General features: G+C 42.0%; 1 protein-coding gene across 2 annotated transcripts in view; it reads left to right on the top strand.

The window, feature by feature from the left end:
* The window catches only part of gnal (guanine nucleotide binding protein (G protein), alpha activating activity polypeptide, olfactory type), a 66,655-nt gene extending 52,637 nt beyond the window's left edge, over positions 1-14,018 (top strand). For both annotated transcript variants that reach the window (XM_021562623.2, XM_021562624.2), the window contains exons 8-12: positions 6,867-6,925; positions 10,240-10,360; positions 10,880-11,010; positions 11,535-11,602; positions 11,725-14,018. In XM_021562623.2, the coding sequence (XP_021418298.1) occupies positions 6,867-6,925; positions 10,240-10,360; positions 10,880-11,010; positions 11,535-11,602; positions 11,725-11,871 (526 nt within the window). In that variant the 3' untranslated portion in view covers positions 11,872-14,018. The remainder of the gene's footprint in view (positions 1-6,866; positions 6,926-10,239; positions 10,361-10,879; positions 11,011-11,534; positions 11,603-11,724) is intronic.
* The last annotated feature ends 7,171 nt before the right edge of the window (positions 14,019-21,189 follow it).

Raw genomic sequence — 21,189 nt, 5'->3', positions numbered from 1 at the left:
TACGGTAATAACCTATCATTCCCAAGAAACGCATCAGTTCCTTTTTAGTGGTTGGCGGTGGAAAAGTATCAGTAGCTACCACCAAACAGGACACACTTCACCCTGCCCAACCACCTTACCAAGGTACAAACTTGCATTTTGCCAGATTTTAGGGAATCCGCAGCCAGGCGGTCGAACAAGGCTTGAATACAGGCCAGATGCTCCTCCCAAATATCTGCATAAACCACTACATCGTCCAGATAAACAGCGCAATGAATCTGGCTTAGTGACACTGTTTACCTTATGGTAGTCCGTACAAAATCTGTTTGTCCCATCCGGTTTACTGACCAAGATACAGGGAGAAGCCCAGCTGGAGAAAGAAGGCTCTGCAATTTCATTCTCCAGCATGTACCCGATCTCAGCGTCCAGATAACGCCGTTTCTCTGAAGAAACTATAGAACCGCTGACAGATGGGGTCAGCATCCCCACCATCAATATCGTGTTCTATTACGTTTGTACATGTTGGTGTATCAGAAAACAAAACTGGAAAACTCAGACTGACCAATTTGTCTCGCCTATCAGCAGGTAGATGAGCAAGAAGGCTATCCAAAACATCCTGTGACTCTGTATTTTTCTGTACCCTGCAGTACACAATAGTCAGTACACAATAGACAGTACACAATAGTCAGGACCAAGGACATCCTCCTCACCATGCACGGACATAGCATGACAGAAAGGACCCAGCAATGTAACAGTACTGGCCAAAATAACAGGTTTACCGTCCTCTGCGAACTCCCACTCTTCGTCCCCAGAGGAACGTGTGTAGTAGGGTTTTAGCACATTGACATGACACAGATGGTGCTTTTTTTCCCTCCGTTCCCGGAGTGGCAACTAGATAGTTTTGCTCAGTGCACTGGCGCACAACCGTATATGGACCTTAAACTTGGCTTGAAAAGGAGAACCAACTATTGGCAGCAGAGCAAGAACCTGGTCACTTTAGTCCAGGTGACGAGGCTCAGCTCGCCAATCAAATATTCCTTTCATCCTCCCCTGTGAAGATGATAGCTTCTCTTTGGCCATCTCACCAGCGGCTTACAGGCGGCGCCGGAAATCACACTCATAGGATAACAGGGACTGAGGTGGCTTAGGAGACTTCCATTCATCCTGGAGCACTGCTAGAAGCCCACGTACACTGTCCGAACACTAGGTCCTTTGGACTGAAACCTGTGCACTCCTGTGAAACCTCCCTGGTGGCTAACGGTAACCATGGCAACCCCTCATCCCAATCCTTATCCATCTCCGTACAATAAGCTCTCAACAAAGTGTTTAATGGAAACGTTCCAGCGCTCTTTGACTCTGCGCGGGACAGGCACTAGACAAATTGTTTTAATATGGAGCTGTTGGAGAACCTGACCAAACATATTAGAAGTGAAATTAGAACCTTGGTCACTCTGAATAAACTTATGGATTTCAAACAGCGAGAAACTGAGTCAAAGCTTTTAGCACGGACTTAGTTGTGATAGACCGGATAGGCAACAGGAAACCTAGTGGTCTGACACACATCACAGTGAACAGGTAACTACTACCTTAGAGCGAGGCAGAGGGCCAACACAGTCAACAATCAGATACTCAAAAGGCTGGCTGACTACGGGAATAGGAAACAGCAGTACCGGCTAAATAGCTTGAGTAGGTTTACCCGTTAATTGACAGGTTTTGATGAACGCAGAAACATCCCTCTTTAACCTAGGCCAAAATACAATTCTCAGTATGCGATTGTAGGTTTTCCTCACACCCAGATGACCAGCTACATCCTCGAGGGAAGTTTTCAGCACCAACTCACACAACTTAACTGGTACAACAACCTGACTAATAGCCTCCCCCACAAAACTACTATGAGGTACCCACTTTCTCATCAGGACATCATCCATGGGCGACATCTCCAAACTGTTCCACAAGCACAATTTGGTCACCCAACTCTTCTAATGTGGGGTCAGACCGTTGCTCCTTGATTAGATTACCATTTTGTCTAACGTATGCGCACTAAATAGGAAAGCAGTATCTGCTCTAGAACACCACGACACAGGAACTCAACATACTGCCAAGTGGTTTACTGTAGTGGTTAACTTTACCCACAGGAGCTCTGTTTCCATCATCACTCCATGTAGAAAACTAGTCTAATCAACTGTATTGCAGGGGCTTTATTGAGAAATCCCTATACTATAAGTCACCTACAGTGCATTCGGGGAGAATTCGAACCCTTGACTTTTTCCACCTTTTGTTACGTTACAGTCTTATTCTAAAATTGATTAAATTAAATGTTTTCCGCATCAATCTACACACAATACCCCATAATGGCAAAGCGAAAACAAGTCTCTTTCTCGAAAAAAAATCAAATGTATTAAAAACAGAAACCTTATTTACATAAATAGTCAGACCCTTTGCTATGAGACTCGAAATTGAGCTCAGGTGCACCCTGTTTCCACTGATTGTCCTTGAGGTGTTTCTACAACTTGATTGGAGTCCACCTGTGGTAAAATCAATTGATTGGACATGATTGGGAATGGTGCATACATGTCTATGTAAAGTCCCACAGTTGACAGTGCATTTCAGAGCAAAAACCAACCCATGAGGTCGAAGGAATTCTCCGTAGAGCTCTGAGACAGGATTGTGTCAAGGCACAGATCTGGGGAAGGGTACTAAAACATTTCTGCAGCATTGAAGGTCCCCAAGAACAGATGCCTCCATCATTCTTAAATGGAAGATGTTTGGAACCACCAAGACTCTTCCTAGAGCTGGCCGCCCAGCCAAACTGAGAAATCGAGGGAGAAGGGCCTTGGTCAGGGAGGTGACCAAGAACCCAATGGTCACTGACAGAGTTCTTCTGTGGAGATGGGAGAACCTTCCAGAAGGACAACCATCTCTGCAGCACTGCACAAAACAAGCCTTTATGGTAGAGTGGCCAGACGGTAGCCACTCCTCAGTAAAAGGCACATGACATCCCACTTGGAGTTTGCCAAAAGGCATCTAAAGACTCTCAGACCATGAGAAACAAGATTGTCTGGCCTGATGAAACCAAAATTGAACACTTTAGCCTGAATGCCAAGTGTCACGTCTGGAGGAAACCTGGCACCATCCCTACGGTGAAGCATGGTGGTGTCAGCATAATGCTGTGGGGATGTTTTTCAACGGCAGGGACTGGGAGACTAATCAGGATCGTGGTAAAGATGAATGGTGTAAAGTACAGAGAGATCATGATTAAAAAAAACTGCTCCGGAGCTCTCAGGAGCTCAGACAGGGGCAAAGGTTCACCTTCCAACAGGGCGATGACCCTAAGCACACAGCCAAGACAACGCTGGAGTGGCTTTGTAACAAGTCTCTGAATGTCCTTGAGTGGTCCAGCCAGAGCCCGGACCTGAACCCGATCAAACATCTCTGGAGAGACTTGAAAATAGCTGTGCAGTGACTCTCACCATTCTACCTGACCGAGCGCGAGAGGAACTGCAGAGTAGAATGGGAGACACTCACCAAATACAGGTGTGTCAAGCTTGTATCATCTTACCCATGAAGGCTCAACGCTTTAAATGAGCTAAAATGTCAACAAAAAAATAGCTTTGTCTTTATGGGGTATTATGTGTAGATTGATGAGATGTTTTTTTCATCAATTTTAGAATAAGACTGTACCGTAACAAAAGTTAGAAAAAGTCAAGGGATCTGAATACTTTCTGAAGGCACTATATTCAAGTCCAATCAAGGCAAATTGTATTGGTCACATACACATTATGTGTTAGCAGATGTTAATGGTCACATACACATTATGTGTTAGCAGATGTTAATGGTCACATACACATTATGTGTTAGCAGATGTTAATGGTCACATACACATTATGTGTTAGCAGATGTTAATGGTTACATACACATTATGTGTTAGCAGATGTTAATGGTCACATACACATTATGTGTTAGCAGATGTTAATGCGAGTGTAGCGAAATGCTTGTGCTTCTTGTTCCGACAATGCAGTAATATCTAACAAATTCACAACAACTACCTTATATACACACACGTAAAGGGATGAATAGGAATATGTACAGTTGAAGTCTGAAGTTTACTTACACCTTAGCCAAATACATTTAAACTCCGTTTTTCACAATTCCTGACATTTAATCCTAGTAATGAATCCCTGTTTTAGGTCAGTTTATCACCACTTTATTTTAAGAATGTGAAATGTCAGAATAATAGTAGAGAGAATGATTTATTTCAGCTTTCATTTCTTTCATCACATTCCCAGTGGGTCAGAAGTTTACATACACTCAATTAGTATTTGGTAGCATTGCCTTTTTTAAATTGTTTAACTTGGGTCAAACATTTCGGGTAGCCTTCCACAAGCTTCCCACAATAAATTGGGTGAATTTTAGCCCATTCCTCCTGACAGAGCTAGTGTAACTGAGTCAGGTCTGTAGGCCTCCTTGCTCGCACACGCTTTTTCAGTTCTGCACACACATTTTCTATAGGATTGAGATCAAGGCTTTGTGATGGCCACTCTAATACCTTGATTTTGTTGTCCTTAAGCCATTTTGCCACAACTTTAGAAGTATGCTTGGGGCGATTGTCCATTTGGAAGACCTATTTGCGACCAAGCTTTAACTTGGTGTCTTGAGATGTTACTTCAATATATCCACATATTTTTTCCTTCCTCATGATGCCATCTATTGTTGTGTGCACCAGTCTCTCCTGCAGCAGAGCACCCCCACAACATGATGCTGCCATCCGCGTGCTTCACGGGTGTGATGGGGTTATTCGGCTTGCAAGCATCCCCCTTTTTCCTCCAAACGTAACGATGGTCATTTTGGCCAAACAGTTCTATTTTTGTTTCATCAGACCAGAGGACATTTCTCCAAAAAGCACGATCTTTGTCCCCATGTGCGGCAGGGTAGCCTAGTGGTTAGAGCGTTGGACTAGTAACCGGAAGGTTGCAAGTTCAAACCCCCGAGCTGACAAGGTACAAATCTGTCGTTCTGCCCCTGAACAGGCAGTTAACCCACTGTTCCTAGGCCGTCATTGTAAATAAGAATTTGTTCTTAACTGACTTGCCTAGTTAAATAAAGGTTAAAAAAAAAAATCAAAAATGTGCAGTTGCAAACCGTAGTCTGGCTTTTTTATGGCAGTTTTGGAGCAGTGGCTTCTTCCTTGCTGAGCGGCCTTTCAGGTTATGTTGATATAGGACTTGTTTTATTGTGGATATAGATACTTTTGTACCGGTTTCCTCCAGCATCTTCACAAGGTCCTTTGCTGTTGTTCTGGGATTGATTTGCAGTTTTCATACCAAAGTACGTTCATCTCTAGGAGACAGAACGCGTCTCCTTCCTGAGCGGTATGACGGCTGCGTGGTCCCATGGTGTTTATACTTGCGTACTGTTGTTTGTAGTGATGAACGTGGTACCTTCAGGCGTTTGGAAATTTCTCCCAAGGATGAACCAGACTTGTGGAGGTCTTGGCCGATTTCTTTTGATTTCCCCATGATGTCAAGCAAAGAGGCACTGAGTTTGAAGGTAGGCCTTGAAATACATCCACAGGTACACCTCCAATTGACTCAAATGATGTCAATTAGCCTATCAGAAGCTTCTAAAGCCATGACATCATTTTCTGGAATTTTCCAAGCTGTTTAAAGGCACAGTCAACTTAGTGTATGTAAACTTCTGACCCACTGGAATTGTGATACAGTGAATTATAAGTGAAATAATTAGTCTGTAAACAATTGTTGGAAAAATGACTTGTGTCATGCACAAAGTAGATGCCAAAACTATAGTTTGCCAAAACTATAGTTTGTTAACAAGAAATGTGTGGATATGTGTGGAGTGGTTGAAAAACCAGTTTTAATGACTCCAACCTAAGTGTATGTAAACTTCCGACTTCAACTGTACATATAAATATATTGCTCTGCGGCATAGGCAAGATGCAGTAGATGGTAAAGAATACAGTTTTAGTTATGAGATGAGTAATGTAGTATATGTACACATTAATAAAGTGGCGTTATTTAAAGTGACTAAGTGATACCTTTTTATTAAGTCCTTTTTATTAAAGTGGCCAGAGATTTGAGTCTGTATGTGGGCAGCAGCCACTCTGTTAGTGATGGCTGTATAACAGTCTGATAGCCTTGAGATAGAAGCTGTTTTTCAGTCTCTCGGTCCCAGCTTTGATGCACCTGTACTGACCTCGCCTTCTGAATTATAGCGGGGTGAACAGGCAGTGGCTCGGGTGGTTATTGTCCTTGATGATCTTTTTGGCCTCCCTGTGACATCGGGTGCTGTAGGTGTCATGGAGGGCAGGTAGTTTGTCCCCGGTGATGTGTTGTGCAGACTGCACTACCCTCTGGAGAGCCTTGCGGTTAAGGGCGGTGCGGTTAAGGGCGGTGCAGTTGCCGTACCAGGCGGCAATACAGCCCGACAGGATGCTCTCGATTGTGCATCTGTAAAGTTTGTGTGATTTAGGTGACAAGCCAAATTTCTTCAGCCTCCTGAGGTTGAAGATGCGCTATTGCGCCGCCTTCACCACGCTGTCACCACGCTGTCCATTTCAATTTGTCCATGATGTGTACCTTGACTAACCTGTACCCCGCACATTGACTCGGTACAGGTACCCCCTGTATATAGTCTTGTTATTGTTATTTTGTTAAAATGTTTATTTTGTAAATATTTTCTTCAAACTGCATTATTGGTTAAGGGCTTTTCACAATATAGTCTACAGCGCAGGTAGTCTATAGTCTACAGCGCATGTGACAAATAAGATGTGTTTTGAGATCAAGACATGTTTGAGTTAAATAGGCACCTTCACACATTGGATCATACAGAAAGAAGTCTGTTAAAACGTTTTTTTTTCTCTTCTCTCCCAGTATGTTTGATGTAGGTGGCCAGAGAGACGAGAGGAGAAAATGGATTCAGTGCTTCAATGGTAAGTTTGGATTATGTAGACAATTTTGCTGCCCACAATGTTGTTTTGCAAGTGTCCTATTGGTGGTTCAGTGAACCATGCTTGCTTAATGAGTAACCTTACCTGAAACCGGAAGACCTGCGTTAACTCCTGACCGTCTTGTGGTGGAACAGGGACTGTGTCACAGTAGCTTAGCATTGTATACCATCTGGATCCACTTCCACTAAAAAAAAATATATCTTTTGGTATTTGTTTAATTAGTCAATTTAAAAATATTTATAATTTTACACTTATGTATTAGTTCCAAATAACAGTTACAGAAATACAATTCTTTTTCACCCAACCCAAAGACAAAAACTTAACAATCCAACATTAACAACAGATAAACGGAAGAGAAAAAAAGTACTCACATTATCATGCGGATTACGCTTGAACTATAGCCAATATTCATATACATTTCTTTAGAATATACAGATATACAGTTCCAATTCTTCTACAATATCACCGGTTTATAGGTGGCAGGTAGCCTAGTGGTTAGAGCGTTGGACAAGGTAAAAATCTGTTGTTCTGCCCTTGAACAAGGCAGTTAACCCACTGTTCCTAGGCCGTCATTGTAAATAAGAATTTGTTCTTAACTGACATGCCTAGTTAAACAAAGGTAAAATAAAATTGTAGAAAATCAACAGATCCCAAGTAACATTAAACTCTGGGGCTATCAAGGCACAAGGCGACACCCAGATGTAGACACAGGAGGCAGATGGTTGGAGTCTTACAATGTTTATTAATCCAAAGGGGTAGGCAAGAGAGTGGTCATGTACAGGAAAAAGGTCAAAACCAGTTCAGAGTCCAATAGGTACTGAAGGGCAGGCAGATTCAAGGTCAGGGTAGGCAGGATGATCAGGCAGGCGGGAAAGTAGTCAGGGGTCAAAACCGTGAAAACTAGCAAAAGAGAATGGAAAAGAAGTATGGGGAAAAACACACTGGTTGACTTGACTAAACATACAAGATGAACTGGCACAGAGAGACAGGAAACACAGGGATAAATACACCGGGGAAAATAAGCGACACCTGGAGGGGGTGGAGACCATCACAAGGACAGATGAAACAGTGACAGGCTTTTTTTCTTGCTTTTTTTTACTATATAAGTGAATTTTTAAAGAGCTAGGCTTGACGTTAATTATTTTAACCAATGACCAAGTGAGGGGAAACTGACATACTTCCAAAGGAGAGAAATTGAACGCCTAGCTTGTAATAGACAGAGGTCAACTATTTTCTTCTCTCTCTCCTATGTAAAGAGATATTCTCTGGGTAAAGATTTAGGTCGCAAAGTTTAGGGATTAATGGTATTGGGGTAGAAGTAATCTCAGAGATATAGCGCAGCACTGAGCTCCAAAATGTTTATCTCGGCACACTCCCATAGGCAATGATACAAGGTGCCTAGATGTGTGTTACAATTAACACACAGGTCTGGGATATTGGGGTGTGTGAACGGGTTGGTTAACAGGGGTGATAGTGTATGTTTAGTAACCACAAGGACCGCATTAATACTTTGTAGTGAGGAAAATATGTAAAGATCTGTTGAAACAAACATAAATCTATCCTAACCGGAAAACACTGAACACCATTCCCTTGTCTCCCTAACCGAGACACCCAACGCTTCCTCTCCCACCTCCCTCTAATCGTAGAGTGTAGTCTGGTGGACGACTGATCCGTTACATGGAGCAGTCTAACCAATGTGACGCTCAACAAAACAGTGTCTCCTGCCTTCTCTCGGCCATTACTCCTCATGAACAAAACAAAAGGCATATATAGCAACTTGTTACTACTTGGTCTTCGTTTGAAAAGTAGCAAAAAATATCTCCACTTAAAACCGTAACGTTAGTTAGTGAAGCCTGAGATTAACGTTAATGTTACAGCTTGGACAATCCAAAATAGTTGTAAATGATCCGCAATACAGGGTCTGTAGCTAGTTGCTACCAAGTAACAACAAATACAGAAGGTGTCATAGTATGATGGACTGTATCAACAGTGGACTAATGAAACAAATGACTAAAGATAGTCTTTTAGTGGAATTTTCCTTTAACATTACATGGTTTACGATGTCACTGTGTCTGATCCTCATAATGCACACCATTATGCACCATTATGCACCATTTCATGCTAAAACACTGGTTGACTTGACTAAACATACAAGATGAACTGGCACAGAGACAGGAAACACAGGGATAAATACACCGGGGAAAATAAGCGACACCTGGAGGGGGTGGAGACCATCACAAGGACAGATGAAACAGTGACAGGCTTTTTTTCTTGCTTTTTTTTACTATATAAGTGAATTTTTAAAGAGCTAGGCTTGACGTTAATTATTTTAACCAATGACCAAGTGAGGGGAAACTGACATACTTCCAAAGGAGAGAAATTGAACGCCTAGCTTGTAATAGACAGAGGTCAACTATTTTCTTCTCTCTCTCCTATGTAAAGAGATATTCTCTGGGTAAAGATTTAGGTCGCAAAGTTTAGGGATTAATGGTATTGGGGTAGAAGTAATCTCAGAGATATAGCGCAGGTCTGGGATATAGCACAGGTCTGGGATATAGCACAGGTCTGGGATATTGGGGTGTGTGAACGGGTTGGTTAACAGGGGTGATAGTGTATGTTTAGTAACCACAAGGACCGCATTAATACTTTGTAGTGAGGAAAATATGTAAAGATCTGTTGAAACAAACATGAATCTATCCTAACCGGAAAACACTGAACACCATTCCCTTGTCTCCCTAACCGAGACACCCAACGCTTCCTCTCCCACCTCCCTCTAATCGTAGAGTGTAGTCTGGTGGACGACTGATCCGTTACATGGAGCAGTCTAACCAATGTGACGCTCAACAAAACAGTGTCTCCTGCCTTCTCTCGGCCATTACTCCTCATGAACAAAACAAAAGGCATATATAGCAACTTGTTACTACTTGGTCTTCGTTTGAAAAGTAGCAAAAAATATCTCCACTTAAAACCGTAACGTTAGTTAGTGAAGCCTGAGATTAACGTTAATGTTACAGCTTGGACAATCCAAAATAGTTGTAAATGATCCGCAATACAGGGTCTGTAGCTAGTTGCTACCAAGTAACAACAAATACAGAAGGTGTCATAGTATGATGGACTGTATCAACAGTGGACTAATGAAACAAATGACTAAAGATAGTCTTTTAGTGGAATTTTCCTTTAACATTACATGGTTTACGATGTCACTGTGTCTGATCCTCATAATGCACACCATTATGCACCATTATGCACCATTTCATGCTAAAACAACCCATTTAATGTGCTCTTATTTCTTTTAGACGTGACGGCGATCATCTTTGTGGCGGCAAGCAGCAGTTATAACATGGTCATAAGGGAAGACAACAGCACCAACAGACTCCGGGAATCCCTGGATCTCTTCAAGAGCATCTGGAATAACAGGTTGGTCATGGTCACCTAATCAGGCTCTCTGCCCTCTCCCGACTCAATTATGCCCTACTTAAAATTTCACATCAGATTTAGTAATAGGCGAATGTAACGTTTGCATTCCATTTTGTTGTGATTTCAATATACTTGCAATACATTTGCAAACTGAATTAATTTTAAACCAGCTTTGTTTATTTTCTGTAGCAAATTCTTGGTGAAAATGTGTTTTACTGTACATTGCAACACTACATGTATACTAATATGACTTCTGGAGTATATATTATTGTAAGAGGATGTACTTTTAGCGATTGACAGTAATAATGGTAACAGACTGAATGAAGCATGCTTCCCATTTTAGTTTTAATCAGTCAACGTGGTGGTATCAGTGGGAATCGGTCAAACGGAAGCAAAACATGAGTTGGATAGAGATATTTTATTTTTAAACCCATCCATTCACATTCCAATAACTCTGACACAGTGTCATTGTTTAAATGCCTGTCTAGTCACGTCATTCTTTACAATCTATCTTTTCAGATTTTTACGGACCATTTCAGTCATCCTGTTCTTGAACAAGCAGGACATGCTGGCTGACAAGATCTTAGCAGGGAAATCCAAACTTGAAGACTACTTCCCTGAGTACGCTCGCTATACTGTGCCGGCCGAAGGTGGGTGCTGAGATGTGCGGAAAACACTGTTTCTTTAAATAAAACTTGATCATAATAATTAAGAAGATCTACTAACCTAAGAGACCCACACATTACGCTCTTCCAGCAACGAAGCGTGCACCAAATCGTTGTTGCTTCACAGTGAAGGACCTCCAAACCGATCCACAAGATGTATACAAAGGTTAACCCATTTTGGCGACTCACACTTTTGAAATTTGTGACTCAAATGGAGTCATTTGCGCAGGCCCTGGAATAAACCTTTATTTAGCCCTCATATGACCCTCTAACTTATAGATATCCCAGGTACTCAATTGCAGGATGTAATAGCATAAACATGCCTTTCTTCCCCATCGTCAAATGAAATCACAGAATAGTTTGGAGCACGGAGAGCACTAGTTAGAGATGCTCCATAAACATTTGATTGCAGATACCGTCATCAGGCACTGCACTACATCCAGTCCTAATGATATGGTATCCTTGTACTGATAAACCTGGATTTCTTCTGTTTGTCTCTTTCTGAACAGCCGTTCCAGACCCCGGAGAGGACCCTAAAGTGACCCGGGCCAAGTTTTTCATCCGAGATGAGTTCCTTGTACGTACAGTTTTCATTCTATGTACTGACTGTAGATGCTTGTATTGTAGTGTTAACCATTTCAGGTTTGGGGTCATTTTCGTTCCAATTCAGGAAGTTAACAGAAATGTGTCTCTCCACAGAGGATCAGCACGGCGAGCGGCGACGGAAAGCACTACTGCTACCCCCACTTCACCTGCGCCGTGGACACGGAGAACATCCGCCGTGTCTTCAACGACTGCCGAGACATCATCCAGAGGATGCACCTGCGCCAGTACGAACTCTTGTGATTGGTCGTAGCCCACCATCCAGTCGGCTCTGGGCCAATCCCGGTGCAGTTTGTTTCCACTCCCAAAACACAAGTTCCTTTCACCACAGGGACCAGGAGAACTACTGAAGCATCACAATGCTGTCATTTTGTTTGCCATTTTTGGTTTTATTTTGTTCTTTAATTTTGGCCCATTTTCTTTTACTGTTATTTTGTAGGTATAAGTGGGGATGGGAAAGGATGTGTGTGTGCCTCAGTCTTTTATTTCAAATGCCTTTATTCTGCTCATTCCACTAAGCCTTTTTAGACATCTTGTTTTGTGGTTTTTGATTTGAACTAGTCTTCTGTAGTTTCTGTTGTGGTTGGACCTGGACCAGCTGATGTTGTCAGAGGGTGTGTGCGTGTGTGTGTACGTTTGTGCGTGAGAGAGTTGAGGTATCTAATGAGGTAACTCCTGTGTGTGTTGGTTCCAGAGTTGGAATCAACCTTCCGACACTCCTTTGCATGGATTACTCCGCTTTGCTCGCTCTCTCCCTCCCTCTCTCTATTCTGCTCTGAGTACTTGATGAAGGAGTGGGGCGGTGGGGCGGGCAGGAGATGTAATGCACTTTGCATCAGGTAACTTAACGCCGTCAAGGAAGTATACACATGATGTAGCACCGAGATATTTATTACTCTGTCACTTTTTATTTGGGTTTGTTTGTTTTTATTGCAACATGGAGAGAGAGGCTTTCAGACTGCTTTTGTGTGGATGCTGAGAGCTCTAGAATTAGCATAGAGGGGGTGGGGCTTGTGGGAGGACCAGGAGGGTGCTGGGAGTTTGAGTCCAATGCACCTCCTGTCGTAGGGCAGCAGCATTCTGCCACGTGTCTAGATGGAAAGAGAAATACCACACTCACTTTGATTTGCCCACAGACAGTCCTTTTTGACTTAGATCCTCTTGGGCAATAGTTCTATATATATATATATATAAATATATATAATATATTTTTGTTTTTGTTATCTTGCACACTGTGCAAGGTTGATTATCTTGTACAGACTGCAAAATGTAATGTTATTTTGTACAACTTTATTGAGAGAAAAAACTTCTTGTAGAATATCTTTGTGCCTTGATAATGGCTGTACCTGTAAATTGAGCTCTGATGTATGTTTTTGACTGCGCTGTACAGCTTGATGTCAAACTCTATCTGACAGTAGAGACTGCAGGCAGGGAGTTTCTCGCTCTCGCTCTCTCTCGGTTAGTTTTTCTGGTTTATAAAAAAAGAAAATGTTCTTTAGTAGAAAACGGCGGAAATATTTGTGCGGTGTAAAAAAAAAAAAAAACTCAAATCCTGTATACATTATGCAAATTAACCACTTACCTACCGCAGTGACCGCAGGTCGCAGCCAGAGACATGCCTTCATCCTCTTTCATTTCGACGGTGAAAATGTATATTTTTATTTCTGATTCTCAGCTTTAATACATTGGAAGATCCATTGACGTGTCCAAATCACAACCTGGCGTTGTTTTACTACAGTAGGAAGCATCTTTTTAGATATGAAGTGTGTATGAGATGTATACATGCGCGTGCCAGTAAATGTGTGTGTATGTGTGCTTCAAAGCATGCATGTACTGTAAAACATATATACACACATGTACTCATGCATTGTATATCTACATTGTACATGTGCATTTTGTATTAATATATATGTACATATACATTTATAAAGATATACATATATTCTATAAATCTATATGTACAATTATACATAGTAATGTGTGTACCTATGCGTATACATATTTATGAATGTCTAGAACGTATGTATGCATACAGATGTATAGGCATCAACTTATATAGAATGAGACGAGATGATAAAGTAGTGATCCTTCGGTCATAGAGATCCCTTCACAATGGCACAGGCATTGTGAGCGTGTGGGCACAGTTAGACAGGATATTCTTTAGACTGAACAGAAGCTTTCAATGTGCAAGTCTATTCTGAGAGCGAGGAGGTAGATGTGATAACGTTTGTGTTTTCAGGCCTTTAAGGAATACAAAAAGTATTTTTATTTTAATAAAGAGGCACATCAGAAGACCTTTGTTTTTTTTGGTTTGTCTAAACTGAATATGTGGGAAAATGATACTTATGTACACTTTGTATATGCATAAATTACAGTTGCAAGAAACCCAGTTCTGCCGTCTTCCCTCGACTGTTTTCTTCCGGGTCACATTTAAAGGTCAATGATGGCCCTGCATTAGCTTACTCACCGGGATAAAAAAAAATAAACATTCAGTTGCCAATAATTTATAAAGAGAATGAACGGATAACATATCATTGCACGCTATTAAAATGCACCAACAAAGAGTGACCGAGGCCTTTAAAAGGTGCTGTTGGTTTGGATGTCAGGAGTGTCAACCCTATTACTGTCTCTTTGGTCTCAGGGATGAACATGGTCAGGGTGAGGAGGTCAAAGGTGGTCGGTCACACAGATGAGACGTCCCCTACCGTTACTTTGATTTCAATCACACTTTTGGTGTATTTGCTAACCTGAATGCTGCCCTTTTCTTATGTGGCCTGCCAAGGAAATAATTATTTGATCTAGGGGAAACACTCACTATAACAGTCACAGGCCCTTGTGCTTGCCCATGAGGCTGGTGGCTAGGAGCATGAAGCTCTTTGAGAAGTGGAGGTGGGCCATGAGCATGAGGGAGACTACCATGCCTGTGGCGCAGTAGATGGCCATCACGCTGCTCTCCTCTAGCAGGAAAGAAGGTGCCCTGCAGGGAGTGGGAGGTTGTGTCCCGATTCTCTACCCTTCTAACACTATTTAAATTCATGAAGTAAACTTAAATTGAAATGGAATTGACCCCAACCCTGACAGTTACTAGGATGAAGCTGGGGTTGTTGCAGTTTCTCCAGCTGAAGGAAGGAACGCTGATCTCTGGGTGCTTGTTGTCATGAACCACCTTACAGGCACTGTGGGTGTGGCCACTCAGGATAAGGGGGAGCTGAATCTAGCAAAGTAACTGTAGAGTGAAACCAAAAGAATACATCATATTTCTCCAATCACAAGCTTGTAAGTGACAACCTATTATTGTTTTCAGTCAGAAAGATACCCTTCAGAATGATTCTTAGGGATTTATCTCAGTCTGAAGTGGCTTCCTCTGTCGGGACCTTTCCTTCATCTGCACTGATCTGGAAAAAACGACTTATGAAAGCAAGCAGAGGCCACTTCAGACAATAGAGATGAATCCCATGTGTGAGTGATAGTTCTGTGTATTTAAACTCACCCTTTGAGAAGTTTCCTGGTATAGCATGTCATATTGCTCATGGAACACCTGGTGGCACTCTTCAGGAGAGGCGACATCCTTCCCAGTGCACTCTGCATCGTTCAGGTGGTACACAGGGTAGTGCTGCCCACAGAAAAGGTCAACAAACAGTAAATAGATGTTTATTGTCACATACACCAGATAGATGCAGTGAAACGTGTTGTTCAAAGAGTTGGCCATAGTAGTCAAATCAAACTTTATTTGTCACATGCTCCGAATACAACAAGTGTAGACCTTACTGTGAAATGCTTACTTACAAGCCCTTAACCAAAGGTGCAGTTCAAGAAGAGTTAAGAAAATATGGGGCACCGGTACCGAGTCAGTGTGCGGGGGCACAGGTTAGAGGTAATATGTACATGTAGGTAGGGGTGAAGTGACTATGCATAGATAATAAACAGCGAGTAGCAGCAGTGTTCAAAACAAATGGGGGGGGGGGCAATGTAAGAGTCCGGTGGCCATTTGATGAATTGTTCAGCAGTCTTATGGCTTGGGGGTAGAAGCTGTTAAGGAGACTTTTTGGTCCTAGACTTGGTGCTCCGGTACCGCTTGCCGTGCGGTAGCAGAGAAAACAGTCTATGACTTGGGTGACGAGTCTCTGACAATTTTATGGGCTTTCTTCTGACACCGCCTATTACATAGGTCTAGGATTGCAGGAAGCTTGGCCCCAGTGATGTACTGGGCCGTACGCACTACCCTCTGTAGCGCCTTACGGTCAGATGCAGAGCAGTTGCCATACCAGGCGGTGATACAACTGGTCAGGATGCTCTCGATCGTGCAGCTGTATAACTTTTTGAGGATCTGGGGACCCATGCCAAATCTTTTCAGTGTTCTGAGGGGAAAAGGTTTTGTTGTGCCCTCTTCACGACTGTTTGGTGTGTTTGGACCAAGTACGCACCCTTGGAGAAAATTAGGATTAAATGCCTTGCTCAAGGGCACATCGACAGATTTTCACCTAGTTGGCTCATGTATTCGAACCAGCAACCTTTTAGTCATTGGCCCAAAGCTCTAACCTCTAGGCTACCTGCCACACTTAGAACATTACATGAGTGAACTATGCTAATGAATGCTAACGATACAGATGTGGTCAAATACACTGTGGCCACTGTATTATGTACACCCATTTAGTACTGGCCCTTGCCTCCAGAACAGACTGATTTCTTCGGGGCATGGATTCTACAAGGTGTCGGAAACATTCCACAGGGATGTTGGTCCATATTGACTCAATGGCATCACACAGTTTCTGCAGATTGGACAGCAGTACATTCATGCTGCAAACAGCCCATTCCATCTCATCCTAAATATACTTTATTGGGTTTGGTCAGCAACAATGTTCAGATACCCTGTGGCGTTCAATCGTTGCTCGATTGATATCAAGGGACCTAAAGTGTGCCAGGAAAACATTCCCCACACCATTATGCCACCAGCCTGTACCGTTGACTCCTGACTCATCCCTCAGAATATGCAATAGGAACTGGGATTCCCAATAAAGTATATTTAGGATGAGATGGAATGGGCTGTTTGCAGCATGAATGTACTGCTGTCCAATCTGCAGAAACTGTGTGATGCCATTGAGTCAATATGGACCAACATCCCTGTGGAATGTTTCCGACACCTTGTAGAATCCATGCCCCAAACACATAGAAACCATGTTTGATGCATTTGATACCATTCCACCTATTCCGCTCCAGCCATTACCACGAGCCCGTCCTCCCCAATTAAGGTCCCACCATCCTCCTGTGCTGGAGCAGCTTCTTTTTGCTTGTAGCTGATAGGAATGTAACCCGGTGTGGTCGTCTGCTGCAATAGCCCATCCATGACAAGGATCGACGAGTTGTGCGTTCCAATAGCCACACTACCATAGTACTGTGCCGTAATTTGTCTGTTTGAGGCCCGCTAGTTATCTTGCACGATTCTTGCCATTCTCGTTCGACCTCTCTCATCAAAAAACTATTTTCGCCAACAGGACTGCCGCCACCCGGATTTTTTATTTTTGTAGCTCCATTCTCGAAAAAGCCTAGACACTGTTGTGCGTAAAAAGCCCAGGAGGGATTATGAATCTGGCGCGCCTGGCACCGACGATCATACCATGCTCAAAGTCCCTTAGGTCACTTGTTTTGCCCATTCTAATGTACAATAGAACAGTAACTGAATGCCTCTGCCTGTCTGCCTGCTTTACAGTGCATTCAGAAAGTATTCAGACCCCTTCACTTTTTCCACATTTTGTTACGATACAGCTTTATTAAAAAATGTAGTAAATCGTTTTTTCCCCTCATCAATCTACACACAATACCCAATAATGACAAAGCAAAAGCAGGTTTTTAGACATTTTTGCAAATGTCTTAAAAATAAAAAACTGATATCAAATTTACCTAAGTATTTAGACCCTTTACTCAGTACTTTGTTGAAGCACCTTTGGCAGTGATTACAGTGATTACAGTGATTACAGCCTTAGGTCTTCTTGGGTGTGATGCATTGCTCACGTTATTTTCTGCAGATCCTCTCAAGCACTGTCAGGTTGGATGGGGAGCGTTACTACACAGCTATTTTCAGGCTTCTCCAGAGATGTTCTGGGTTCTGGCTGGGCCACTCAAGGACATTCAGAAGACACTCCTACGTTGTCTTGGCTGTGTGCTTAGAGTTGTTGTCCTGTTTGGAAGGTGAAACTTCACCCAAGTCTGAGGTCCTCTGTACTTTGCTCCGTTAATTTTTCACTCGTTTCTGACTAGTCTCCCTGTCTCTGCTGCTGGAAAAACATCCCCACAGCATGATACTGCCATCACCATGCTGTGGGGATGTTATCACCAAATGATAGTCCTACTAAGTGCAAACCAGATGGGATGGTGTATTGCTGCAGAATACTTCATTGAAATGCATTCCAGGTGACTACCTCATGAAGCTGGTTGAGAGAATGCCAAGAGTGTGCAAAGCTGTCGTCAAGGCAAAGGGTGGCTACTTTGAAGAATCTCAAATATAAATTTTTTATTTTATTTGTTTAACACTTTTTTTGGTTACTACATGATTCCATGTGTTATTTCATAGTTTTGATGTCTTCACTATTATTATACAATGTAGAAAATAGTAAAAAAATTAAGAAGAATCCTGGAAGTAGTAGGTGTGTCCAAACCTTTTACTGGCACTGTATATGTTTTTAACTGACCAAAAAATGTCCATTGTAATTGTGTACACATCAATATCAGACCCACCCAATGATCTGTTGCTGATGAATGCAGGAGCAGATTTCAGAAGCAGGACAAGACACCCTCTTTTTGACTGATGACTGACATAAGGGCATGTACAGTTGAAGTCGGAAGTTTACATACACCTTAGCCAAATACATTTAAACTCAGTATTTCCACAATTACTGACATTTAATCATAGTAAAAATTCCCTGTCTTGGGTCAGTCAGGATCACCACTTTACTTTAAGAATGTGAAATGTCAGAATAATAGTAGAGAGATTGATTTATTTCATCTTTCATTTATTTCATCACAGTCCCAGTGGGTCAGAAGTTTACATACACTCAATTAGTATTTGGTAGCATTGCCTTTAAATTGTTTATCTTGGGTCAAACATTTTGGGTAGCCTTCCATAAGCTTCCCACAGTAAGTTGGATGAATTTTGGCCCATTCCTCCTGACAGAGCTGGTGTAACTGAGTCAGGTTTGTTGACCTCCTTGCTCGCTCACGCTTTTTCAGTTCTGCCCACAAATTTTCTATGGGATTGAGGTAAGAGCGTTGTGATGGCCCCTCCAATACCTTGACTTTGTTGTCCTTAAGCCATTTTGCCACAACTTTGGAAGTATGCTTGGGGTCATTGCCCATTTGGAAGACCCATTTGCGACCAAGCTTTAACTTCCTGACTGATGTCTTGAGATGCTGCTTCAATATATCCACATAATTGTCCTCCCTCGTGATGCCATCTATTTTGTTACGTGTACCAGTCCCTTCTGCATCAAAGCACCCCCACAACATAACGCTGCCACCCCCGTGCTTCATGGTTGGGATGGTGTTCTTTGGCTTGCAAGCCTCCCCCTTTTTCCTCCAAACATAACAATGGTCATTATTGCCAAATAGTTATATTTCTGTTTCATCAGACCAGATGATTTCATCAGACCAGACCAGCTGATTTCTTTGTATTTTCCCATGTCAAACAAAGAGGCACTGAGTTTGAAGGTAGGCCTTGAAATACATCCACAGGTACACCTCCAATTGACTCAAATTATGTCAATTAGCCTATCGGAAGCTTCTAAAGCCATGACATCATTTTCTGGAATTTTCCAAGCTGTAATGGCACAGTCAACTTAGTGTATGTAAACTTCTAACCCACTGGAATTGTGATACAGTGAATTATAAGTGAAATAATTTGTCTGTAAACAATTGTTGGAAAAATTACTTGTGTCATGCACAAAGTAGACGTCCTAACCGACTTGCCAAAACTAAAGTTCGTTAACAAGAAATTTGTGGAGTGGTTGAAAAACAAGTTTTAATGACTCCAACATAAGTATGTAAACTTCCGACTTCAACTGTATGTATTAGGCCAATGTGGCTTATATGATTAATATGGTCATAATACTTCTTGACAGTGTCATAAAGTGTATTTTCTTAGTCCAAGTAAAGTGACACAGGATGGTCATAATGCTTCATGACATAAAGTGTATTTTCTTAGTCCAAGTAAAGTGACACAGGATGGTCATAATGCTTCATGACATAAAGTGTATTTTCTACATGTTATTTAAAATATGATTAAAAAATGATGACTGTAAAGAATTCATTACAACAACAACAAAGGAAACTTCATGGCAGAAAAAAATATAATTTTAATACGTGTGGGTTTTGACACTGTAGGTGTCATAAAATAATGCAATATATGTCACAACAGGTGGAAATTTGGGTCATGACTGTGTTATGATCATATTATTATTATTTTTTAAATATTTCATTTGACCTTTACTTAACCAGGCAAGTCAGTTAAGAACAAATTCTTATTTTCAATGATGGCCTAGGAACAGTTCAGGGGCAGAACGACAGATTTTTACCTTGTCAGCACAGGGATTCGATCTTGAAACTTTTCGGTTACTAGTCCAACGCTCTAACCACTAGGCTACCTGCCTACAGGTTACAAAAAAGTTATGTTAGCTGTTATGACATATTATGACATGGTTCTGACTGTCATAACATGTTATGACACTCAGTGTCAAGTAAAGTGTTACAGAGAAGTTTGAGCTGGGGTATCAACATCTGCCTTAACCCCTCAGCACTACACACAGTAGGATGTCTCCATCTCCTCCCAACACAAACCATTTGGGCCTCTACTGTTATTTACTTCCTCAATCAGTTGGATTGGGGTTAAATCATACCATTGTGTCATAAGTGGGAGATATAATATAATTAGGAATTAGAATAAATGATGGACACTGTTGGTAATAAGACCACACACGACATGATCACATACTATCCTGAATAGTCCAGCTGGTGGGGCTGTGTGTGGTCTAATAACCGTCAGTTTCTATCAACAAACCTTTGAGGAGCTCCTTTTCCCCTCAGTCAACGATGTCTCCCAAAATGAAGACCACCTCTGGCTGTAGGAGCCCCAGGGCTGTCCGGAAAGCCCTCTCCATCTGCCCTTCTCTATCAGGAATGAATGTACAGTACATTATGATTAGGGCAGGGAGTTTTATTGCCCATGTGGAAAGACCACTAAGAAGGACAAGTAGGAGAAACTATGGGTCCTGACTATAGTCATAGCCTACAATAACAACCCAGTGTTGTCCTTGGTCAGGCCACATAAGGAATATCCCCTGGCCCTAATAATGATCTTTAGGCCATGTCCTACCAACAATGTCCTGGTAGCATCCTTTCTCAATGAAGAAAACTATTGAGACTGACCACTATAACTTATTTTGTGGACCATGTGAACATGAGACATTGGAGTCACAGCGGGGCATCTGGTTGCCCTAGCTGGTGAAGTGGATGTCATGGTGAATTCATAGAATCTGATATTAAGACAATTAATTATATTCCTGTCCTAAAAAC

The sequence above is a fragment of the Oncorhynchus mykiss genome, chromosome 15 (assembly GCF_013265735.2).
Source record: "Oncorhynchus mykiss isolate Arlee chromosome 15, USDA_OmykA_1.1, whole genome shotgun sequence".
Classification (NCBI taxonomy): domain Eukaryota; kingdom Metazoa; phylum Chordata; class Actinopteri; order Salmoniformes; family Salmonidae; genus Oncorhynchus; species Oncorhynchus mykiss.
The sequence above is the reverse complement of the archived record's forward strand: the minus strand, read 5'-3'. Positions and strand labels throughout refer to the sequence as shown.